At 42.0% G+C, this 11,484-nt stretch overlaps 1 protein-coding gene across 2 annotated transcripts in view; it reads right to left on the reverse strand.

Moving 5' to 3' along the window:
* The window catches only part of eea1 (early endosome antigen 1), a 42,402-nt gene that overhangs the window by 29,004 nt on the left and 1,914 nt on the right, over positions 1-11,484 (reverse strand). The window contains exons 2-5 of one of the 2 annotated variants that reach the window (XM_024398882.2): positions 927-1,004; positions 671-783; positions 349-403; positions 168-233 (exon numbers count right to left, since the gene is read on the reverse strand). In XM_024398882.2, the coding sequence (XP_024254650.2) occupies positions 168-233; positions 349-403; positions 671-783; positions 927-1,004 (312 nt within the window). Of the gene's footprint in view, positions 1-167; positions 234-348; positions 404-670; positions 784-926; positions 1,005-11,484 lie in introns of those variants that run through there. The other variant, XM_042323249.1, reaches the window with a different exon arrangement.

An 11,484-nucleotide genomic window follows, 5' to 3' on the forward strand; every position in this document is an offset into this window, starting at 1 on the left:
ATCACATGACTGCTACTGCATCCTTATTTCATGTCAATTCCCCCAAGGCATTCTGGTACAATTTGACATGAAAAATTAAAATGTATTTGAACTGAGGAGGGCGTTAATTTCTGAGCAAGTGGCCGTCTTAAGATATTATTTGATATGAGTCATCTTAGAGGAATTACTTGCTTCAGGTGTCCTTGCACTTTGTCTAGTTCCTTCTTCAACTCCGCAGAGAACCATTTCTCCTCCTGAATCACACACACACACACACACACACACACACACACACACACACACACACACGCGATCAATAAACATAATACATTATCTACATAATCTCTTCCCAAAAATATATGTTCGTACCTTTAGCGAAGTCTGCAGTTCTTGCAACTCTTGCCGGAGAAGCACAAGGTCTTCACTGAAAAAAAAGAGAGGACATTACCTGAAATGTACTTTAAAAAATGTTCTTTATTAATCTGTACTTCTATAGAACACTTTGTAATTACTCTAAGTATAAGGATAAGACAGACTGAGGAAGAAGAAAATGTGTGGGTGTGCAGGTAAATGTTATGACTAGGGGCCATAGGAGAAAAAATGTACAGGATAAGCCTAGTATTCTACACACCGAGATCGAGGGCAACGAAGTATAACCCTTATGTTAAACAATAGAAAAAGGGGTTCTTACTGGCCAGGGCCCATGTGTGAGGGCTGGTCTCCTGAATCGTGGTACAGCTCATAGTGCTTGAATAGCTCCTCTGCTGAGTTGTGGGACTTCATGCACTGGGGACAGATGAACCCCTACAAACAGACATAGATGTTATCAGACTACAGGAGAGGGATCATGGCCCTACAACTTAATGTTCAGTGGTACAGTATCCCAGGGGTTCCCCCTTTGGTAGGCAATACAGTCAGTCAGGTGAGTTACACGAGACAAGTGTTACCTCAGAGGTCTGGTCATTGTTGAAGTCTGCACTGGGCTGGTCTGACTCAGAGTTCTGAGAGCCTCCTTTCCCAGGAGTCTGTAGGAGGGAGACAAAACATTGTCAAATGACAGTGAGTCACAGCCGGGGGCATCTTGTTAGGCCAACCATTTGCTGAAATCTACCAAAACAAGTAGCGTTGGCATGTTATGGGTATTGAAGAACAGCTCTGGTATGTTATTTTCTTCCACAGTTGCACTAGCTTAAACTGAATAACTGAGACTAGGGCTGGCACAATTACCATAAAACCATGTAACCAAAGGTTATTGATGAAGACCGTCATAAAAATAAAATAACCATAATAACCATTTAAATACAGTGCCTTCAGAAAGTATTCACACCCGTTAACTTTTTCAATTTTTTGTTGTGTTACAGCCTGAATTTCAAATGGATTACATTTATTTTTTAATATCAAAGTGGAATTATGTTTTCACATTTTTTACAAAATAATTAAAAATGAAAAGTTGAAATGTCTTCAGTCAATAAGTATTCGACCCCTTCATTATGGCAAGCCTAAGTAAGTTCAGGAGTAACAAGTGCTTAACAAGTCACCTAAGTTGCATGGACTCACTGTGTGCAATAGTGCTTAAACTCTATTAAGATAAAATCTGGATTTGTTTTAAGATGTCATACCAAGGATCATTTAGCTATTTGATACCTTAAGGTATCAAGGTATCAAGAAAATATACATTTGGCATTACTGCTATTAGGCCATAGAAATGCATTGAATAACAGATTCACTACATGGAACAACAAACAGTCCCCTTTCGTGTCTTTGGCTATGCCAGATTAAGTGATATGACATGCTATTCTATAAAATCCTTTCTCTGTAATTAATATTACCTGATTGAGCTAATCATGTAAATGTAATTAACTAGAAAGTCGGGGCACCACAAAATAATATGTATAGAGCTGTTATCTTCCGAATAAGCTCTTAAAGACCAAGTAATATTTTACATCAATCGCAGTCAATATTAATCGTCACCTTATTTCAGTCTCATCTGAAAGTTGTAAATTCTTGGTTATCTTCACGAACCCTGGCTAACAAGTTGAATCAGCAATACAACATTGGGTTTAATTATTTATTTAGCAGATATGACAGCTGGTTACACAAAGGAAAGTGGGTAAAAGAGCGGGAAGACCGAAGAACAAAAGGGAGAAGCTGTGCTATCGTAAATACAATATCCTATGCATTCTAAATTACTGCCCATTTGGAAAAGGAAAATGCAATAAATATTTACTGAGGTGCGCTTCAATAGGTTGGTGGTAGATGGATAGATGGATGGCCGTGTTGCCCAAGAGTTGGCTTAGTTCTGTAGTTGACATGTTAGTCCTTTTTAACATATGGACCATTGTCCTCACGTCCTCAGAACAGGAGGTTATATTGTCGTCAAGGCTTTATATAGGAAGGGAGAGGGCATGTTTCATTGGTTATAACCAATGTCTCTTCACGTGGGCGGGCCACTGAGTCGGGCCTAATTCACTCATGAAAACCCAATTCTCACATTTTAGAAGCTAAAATCACATTTCATATTCAAACATTTAAATTGCACAACAATTCCATGTGAATCTGATAACTATAATGTGTAGACTTTCCACTGTAGAGTTTATGTCATCCTATCATTGATGAGAAAGTCTCAGATGACAACTGAACTGACATCATATTCATTAAGTACCAACGCATATGTTCAACTAGTCGGATTACCAAAATATGGTTAATTTCCCCCTCACCTTCTGATGTTCCCAGAATCTCTATGTTAATTAACCTCTTGGTGTTAGGGGGCAGTATTTTCATTTTTGGAAAAAAAACATTCCCGTTTTAAACGGGATATTTTGTCAGGAAAAGATGCTAGAATATGCATATAATTGACAGCTTTGGATAGAAACCATTGCAACGTTTCGAAAACTGTAAAGATATTGTCTGTGAGTATAACAGAACTGATGTTGCAGGCGAAAGCCTGAGAAAAATCCAATCCGGAAGTGCCCCAGGTTTTGAAAGCGCTGTGTTCCAATGACTCCCTATATGGCTGTGAATGTACCATCAACGAGCTTACACTTTCTACGTATTCCCCAAGGTGTCTACAGCATTGTGACGTAGTTTTACACATTTCTGTTGAAGAATGGCCGTATGGGGGCACATTGCGTAAGTGGTCACATGGTGGCTCCGAGAGAGATTCTCGCGTAAAGTGCAGAGGTAGCCATTACTCCAATTGGTCCTAGAGAAAAAGGAATTGTCCCGACGGATATATTATTGAATAGATATTAGAAAAACACCTTGAGGATGGATTCTAAACAACGTTTGCCATGTTTCTGTCGATATTATGGAGCTAATTTGGAATATTTTTCGGCGTGACCGCAATTTCCGGGCGATTTCTCAGCCAAACATGAAGAACAAACGGAGCTATTTCGCCTACAAAAATAATATTTTTGGAAAAAATTAACTTTGGCTGTCTACCTGGGAGTCTCGTGAGTGAAAACATCCGAAGTTCATCAAAGGTAAAAGATTTCATTTGATTGCTTTTCTGATTTCCGTGACAAGTTTGCCAGCTGCTAGCAAGGCATAATGCTATGCTAGGCTATGATAAACTTACACAAATGCTTGTCTAGCGTTGGCTGTAAAGCATATTTTGAGAATCTGAGATGACAGGGTGATTAGCAAAAGGCTAAGCTGTGTTCCAATATATTTCACTTGTGATTTTCATGAATAGGACGATTTTCTAGGAAAATTTATGTCCGTTGCGTTATGCTAATTAGTGTCAGATGATGATAACGTTCCCGTCCACGGGCTGGGCGTCACTACAGGTTAACCAAGGGATTTTCAATAGTCCCATCAGTAGGGTAGAGAGAGGAAAAAAGGGGGAGGGTGTTTATGACTGTCATAAACCTACCCCCAGGCCAGCGTCATGACACCCCCCAAAAAATCTAAAAGTTTAGATTGTTCAATATTTGAGAGATAAGAAAGATCAGGGAACATTATTTATTTACTTCTAACATGCATTTAACCCCTTATTTTAGGCACAAGAGCAAAACAACTGACATGTACGTGTTCGTGAGAGACTCATAATAGTTTTTAGGCCAAACTGTTCGGACACTACTCCCTCCTTTCAAAGAGCGCATCTTCGCGCTAGCTTGCGACTCTTCGTCTTACAGGAACGCGCTCACCGGCCAAGCACACGCACTGTCGTGGATGCAAGGTCCGATCCCAGGATAAGAGGATAAGCCTCATCCAGGCGAGTGCTGTCTAAAGACAAGTGAAATGCCATAGAAGTCCCAAGTTATTTACAAGATGTTTTAGCTTTAAATTTGGCACATTATTGTTGGATAAAGTACAAACATTATTCTGGCAAGCACAGACCAGAGTAAGAAGGGCCTAGATTGCTCTGTGTGTTCCGCCTACTCGAAGATGAGTGGAGATTGTGGAACAAATAATGTATATTTTAAAGGGAAATTACTTTATAACATGATATGTTGTTTATTCTCTGTTTTTCTTCCATGTGAATACCAGACTGCTGTGGTGTGGGCCTATGGGTGTCTATCAACTTCCAGCAACACCGGAAATGGGAGTCAAGCTTGTAAAATTAACATTAAGAGGTAAGACAGACAGTTTCATGTTAACATTGTGCCATTTATTCTTATTTTTGATTAGCAGATGTCTCAATCATGACACTAAAGATCCATTCCACTGGAATTCCTAAAATCACTGCAGTAAGTGCAACACAGCTAGTCAGTAAACAGTAAATGACAAACAAATAAGGGTACCATCCTAATAGTCTAAGTGGCTACGCCTCCTTGTCATTCTCAATCAGGATAGACCGTAGACTGCTAAATGTGAAGTGCTAAATATGTACATGTATTCTAAAAGAACCATTCAGTGTAGATGGCGCTATTATACTGTACTTATTTATGCTGACAATATTTTGAATATTACTTTGTTTAGGCCTACTTGTCAGATTTGACAATTGGCATACACCAAGATGAAACGGTAAGTACAGATGAGGCTGTGACGACCAGCAGGAGGAAAGTCAGCAAAAACAGTGAGTGAATAACCACTTCAAACTCACACGATTTACTTATGCTGTTTTTATGTTGATTCAAATGAAGTCCAAGGTCACATATTGTGAATGCACTATCCAGAGTAATAACTGAGAGAGTGGATGCATGTCATTATGACCAAGATGGCATAGCAGTACAGACGTCTTTTGTCCTCGTCTTGTCGTGTCCTGTATATATATATATTTACAACTTTTTTCACATACATTTTATTTTTATTTTCCATCAACTCATCTTCAAAACACTTTCCTGCAACCTGCCTCACCAATTTATATTTATAAAAAAGTATTATTTACCTCAAATCTGTAATCCTCCAAGAAGCTGGCCAGAAACACCAAGAAGCTAGCCAGAAACTAGCCAGAAGCTAGCCAGAAGCTAGCCCAGAAACTAATCCAGAAGCTAATCAGAAGCTAGTTCAGAAGCTAGTTAGCTTCTTTACTGGCAAATCGTTAGTATTCAGCTAACCACGGTGTGTGGTCATCAGCTATCCTTTAGCTCGAAAATCTATCGCCAGTTTTGTACGGCGCAGCGCGGCTCGGAACGGAACATACCGGACCAATTTTTCTCTCCATGTCCCTGGATTTCAACTGCTCTCTGGACATTCATACCCGGATCTCACAGCTAGCTAGCTGCTATCCGTGTGACTATCGGCTTTCGTCGATTCCGGAGCAAACATCAATTATTCCGGAGCTAGCCAGCTCCGTCAATCACTCCTGAGTTCCATCAATCACTCCTGGGCTGCAGTCAACTATCCGGACCCGTTTTACTGCCTACACGGAGCCCCACCGGGCCTTCACAACTGGACTGCCGACGTTATCTACCCGAAGGAGATCCAGCTGGCTCCTCCGTCGCGACGTTACCTGAACGCCCATCTGCGGCCTGCTAACCGTTAGCTGTCTTACCGGCTGCTATCTGAATAGACAATCGGACAATTTATTTATTTGTATTATTATTATTATGTTTTCTTCTTGGGCCTCTATAACTATTGTTGTGTGATTTGGATTAATCCCCTCTACCACACGGAACCCCACTAATCTACTGACGGAACGCAAGAGGTGGCTAACAACAGACCTCCATCCTATGCTAGCTTGCTACCGATGGCCTGGCTAGCTGTCTAAATCGCCGTGACCCCCAACCAACCTCTCCACTCACTGGACCCTTTTGATTACTCGACTAAGCATGCCTCTCCTTAATGTCAATATGTCTTGTCCATTGCTGTTCTGGTTAGTGTTTATTGGCTTATTTCACTGTAGAGCCTCTAGTCCTGCTCACTATACCTTATTCAACCTATTAGTTCCACCACCCACACATGCAATGACATCTCCTGGTTTCAATGATGTTTCTAGAGACAATATCTCTCTCTTCATCACTCAATACCTAGGTTTACCTCCACTGTATTCACATCCTACCATACCTTTGTCTGTACATTATACCTTGATGCTATTTTATCGCCCCCAGAAAACTCCTTTTACTCTCTGTTCCAGACGTTCTAGACGACCAATTCTTATTGCTTTTAGCCGCACCCTTATTCTACTCCTCCTATGTTCCTCTGGCGATGTAGAGGTGGATCCAGGCCCTGCAGTGCCTAGCTCCACTCCTATTCCCCAGGCGCTCTCTTTTGACGACTTCTGTAACCGTAATAGCCTTGGTTTCATGCATGTTAACATTAGAAGCCTCCTCCCTAAGTTTGTTCTATTCACTGCTTTAGCACACTCTGCCAACCCGAATGTTCTAGCTGTGTCTGAATCCTGGCTTAGGAAGACCACCAAAAATTTAGAAATTTTAATTCCAAACTACAACATTTTCAGACAAGATAGAACTGCCAAAGGGGGCGGTGTTGCAATCTACTGCAAAGTTAGCCTGCATAGTTCTGTCCTACTATCCAGGTCTGTACCCAAACAATTTGAACTTCTACTTTTAAAAATTCACCTCTCTAAAAACAAGACTCTCACCGTTGCCGCCTGCTATAGACCACCCTCTGCCCCCAGCTGTGCTCTGGACACCATATGTGAACTGATTGCCCTCCATCTATCTTCAGAGCTCGTGCTGCTAGGCGACCTAAACTGGAACATGCTTAACACCCCAGCCATCCTACAATCTAAACTTGATGCCCTCAATCTCACACAAATTATCAATGAACCTACCAGGTACCTCCCCAAAGCCTTAATCACAGGCACCCTCATAGATATCATCCTAACCAACTTCCCCTCTAAATACACCTCTGCTGTCTTCAACCAAGATCTCAGCGATCACTGCCTCATTGCCTGCATCCGTAATGGGTCAGCGGTCAAACAACCTCCACTCATCACTGTAAAACGCTCCCTGAAACACTTCAGCGAGCAGGCCTTTCTAATCGACCTGGCCGTGGTATCCTGGAAGGATATTGATCTCATCCCGTCAGTAGAGGATGCCTGGATATTTTTTTTAAATGCCTTCCTAACCATCTTAAATAAACATGCCCCATTCAAGAAATTTAGAACCAGGAACAGATATAGCCCTTGGTTCTCCCCAGACCTGACTGCCCTTAACCAACACAAAAACATCCTATGGCGTTCTGCATTAGCATCGAACAGCCCCCGTGATATGCAGCTGTTCAGGGAAGCTAGAAACCATTATACACAGGCAGTTAGAAAAGCCAAGGCTAGCTTTTTCAAGCAGAAATTTGCTTCCTGCAACACTAACTCAAAAAAGTTCTGGGACACTGTAAAGTCCATGGAGAATAAGAACACCTCCTCCCAGCTGCTCACTGCACTGAAGATAGGAAACACTGTCACCACTGATAAATCCACCATAATTGAGAATTTCAATAAGCATTTTTCTACGGCTGGCCATGCTTTCCACCTGGCTACTCCTACCCCGGTCAACAGCACTGCACCCCCAACAGCAACTCGCCCAAGCCTTCCCCATTTCTCCTTCTCCCAAATCCATTCAGCCGATGTTCTGAAAGAGCTGCAAAATCTGGACCCCTACAAATCAGCCGGGCTAGACAATCTGGACCCTTTCTTTCTAAAATTATCTGCCGAAATTGTTGCCACCCCTATTACTAGCCTGTTCAACCTCTCTTTCATGTCGTCTGAGATTCCCAAAGATTGGAAAGCAGCTGCGGTCATCCCCCTCTTCAAAGGGGGGGACACTCTTGACCCAAACTGCTACAGACCTATATCTATCCTACCATGCCTTTCTAAGGTCTTCGAAAGCCAAGTCAACAAACAGATTACCGACCATTTCGAATCTCACCATACCTTCTCTGCTATGCAATCTGGTTTCAGAGCTGGTCATGGGTGCACCTCAGCCACGCTCAAGGTCCTAAACGATATCTTAACCTCCATCGATAAGAAACATTACTGTGCAGCCGTATTCATTGATCTGGCCAAGGCTTTCGACTCTGTCAATCACCACATCCTCATCGGCAGACTCGACAGCCTTGGTTTCTCAAATGATTGCCTCGCCTGGTTCACCAACTACTTCTCTGATAGAGTTCAGTGTGTCAAATCGGAGGGTCTGCTGTCCGGACCTCTGGCAGTCTCTATGGGGGTGCCACAGGGTTCAATTCTTGGACCGACTCTCTTCTCTGTATACATCAATGAGGTCGCTCTTGCTGCTGGTGAGTCTCTGATCCACCTCTACACAGACGACACCATTCTGTATACTTCCGGCCCTTCTTTGGACACTGTGTTAACAACCCTCCAGGCAAGCTTCAATGCCATACAACTCTCCTTCCGTGGCCTCCAATTGCTCTTAAATACAAGTAAAACTAAATGCATGCTCTTCAACCGATCGCTACCTGCACCTACCTGCCTGTCCAACATCACTACTCTGGACGGCTCTGACTTAGAATACGTGGACAATTACAAATACTTAGGTGTCTGGTTAGACTGTAAACTCTCCTTCCAGACCCATATCAAACATCTCCAATCCAAAGTTAAATCTAGAATTGGCTTCCTATTTCGCAACAAAGCATCCTTCACTCATGCTGCCAAACATACCCTTGTAAAACTGACCATCCTACCGATCCTCGACTTTGGCAATGTCATTTACAAAATAGCCTCCAATACCCTACTCAACAAATTGGATGCAGTCTATCACAGTGCAATCTGTTTTGTCACCAAAGCCCCATATACTACCCACCATTGCGACCTGTACGCTCCCGTTGGCTGGCCCTCGCTTCATACTCGTCGCCAAACCCACTGGCTCCATGTCATCTACAAGACCCTACTAGGTAAAGTCCCCCCTTATCTCAGCTCGCTGGTCACCATAGCATCTCCCACCTGTAGCACACGCTCCAGCAGGTATATCTCTCTAGTCACCCCCAAAACCAATTCTTTCTTTGGCCGCCTCTCCTTCCAGTTCTCTGCTGCCAATGACTGGAACGAACTACAAAAATCTCTGAAACTGGAAACACTTATCTCCCTCACTAGCTTTAAGCACCAACTGTCAGAGCAGCTCACAGATTACTGCACCTGTACATAGCCCACCTATAATTTAGCTCAAACAACTACCTCTTTCCCAACTGTATTTTATTTATTTATTTTGCTCCTTTGCACCCCATTATTTTTATTTCTACTTTGCACATTCTTCCATTGCAAAACTACCATTCCAGTGTTTTACTTGCTATATTGTATTTACTTTGCCACCATGGCCTTTTTTGCTTTTACCTCCCTTTTCACCTCATTTGCTCACATTGTATATAGACTTGTTTATACTGTATTATTGACTGTATGTTTGTTTTACTCCATGTGTAACTCTGTGTCGTTGTATCTGTCGAACTGCTTTGCTTTATCTTGGCCAGGTCGCAAATGTAAATGAGAACTTGTTCTCAACTTGCCTACCTGGTTAAATAAAGGTGAAATAAAAATATATAAATGTATTGATACTTAACTGAGACTCAGCAATATGGCACGACACAACAAGCAGTGTGAACCAAAGATATTGCAGAGTGAGAGCAAGTTGCTGAAGTCATCAGCAATCACACAAATACTGGCAAGCATCTGCTCTTGTGCACAAGAGTTTGCTTCACTCTCGTAGCATGATAGTTGTCTGACAAATGCTGATAAGCTTAAGCTTCGTCACTTCACTCTGTTTGTCGCAGAAGTCGCCCCACTGCTCATTGTAACGTCACATTGTGAATCTACCTTTAACTTGTGATGACCATTGTATACTATTATCATTTATTTCCATTGTATTCAGCTGCTTACATTTATTTATTATGTCACCCAGTCATGTCTATTACCTAAGTATATTGGTGTGAATGGGAGGAGGGAGTAATTATGTGATGGTGTTTCTGCCTGACTACATTGCTGATGTTGCTTTACGTCAACCTATGATTGTGCGCCACATCATTAACTGCACAGTCGGGCATCAGATTGCTATATCATATGATGTGGTTAGTTTATATGTTTAACACCTAACCAGGCGTGAAATCTGGCATGCATCTGCAATGTATTCAGGCAGTAATGCTACCACTGTGTTGCCCTTCATTAATTTCTCGCATCCTCTCTCCTCGCCTCTTCAAATGCATTGGAGGAGAAAGGTTGAAAGGAGAAACCTCCAATCTAACCCTCTAATCCATTTTGAAAAGAGGGTGAGGGAAGAGAACGTGAGGAATGTAGGTAAGACAAATTGACACTTCTGAATCCCAATCAAACCCTAGCCCCTAAACACTTGTTAGACCTGAGAGTGTTGGATAGATGATGGACAAGATGGAGCTACTGTAGCACAGTGCATGTGAGAGTACTACTGCCTCAGAGGACCGGGCTTTTCTGGTTGCCTCTACACTGCAGACCCCTGTTCTGATGTTCACATGTGGGGCCTGTGCGTGACAACACTTTTATAGAGGTGGAATACTGTAGCGCGGCGTATGAGTCTTAATACAGCCTTTTACCATAAGCCTCGCATTGCACCAGCCAATGTATTGAGAGAGTGGGATCAGCTGAAGGGAGGCTTGATCCTATGATGCAGAGGCATATACTCTACTCCATCCAAATCTTGGTCCTCGAAGACAGTAGTACACTTATACACCGTGCTATTCTTCCACCATATAGATTCCAATCTGTACAGGTGATGTACTGCACTTGTCTAGGGGGAAAAGATTGGGTGCATCCAATTCTTGCCCAGGTGGGCAGATATTACAACATGTAATATGTTTGTGTGTAGTGGTATATGCAGAAGGACCTGCTCACAAATGACAGCAATGCTGACTGTGAGGGGTGGAGTTAAACAAAATAACAATGAAATGCATATGGTGAAGATAAACTAACTTCTGATCATTGATTAACAAACATTTTCATTATTGATTAAACATTTTCACAGCCAACAGGCAAACACGATAGTGTTACGTTCAGGGAAAAAATAATATTGAGATATTGTCAAAACTATACAATATAGCACCAATATATTGGCCGTCTGTGACAACAAATCATTTATCAAAATCAGTGTGATGTTCCACTAATATTTGTTCTATTGTTTGTAA

The sequence above is a fragment of the Oncorhynchus tshawytscha genome, linkage group LG06 (genome assembly GCF_018296145.1).
Source record: "Oncorhynchus tshawytscha isolate Ot180627B linkage group LG06, Otsh_v2.0, whole genome shotgun sequence".
Lineage (NCBI taxonomy): Eukaryota > Metazoa > Chordata > Actinopteri > Salmoniformes > Salmonidae > Oncorhynchus > Oncorhynchus tshawytscha.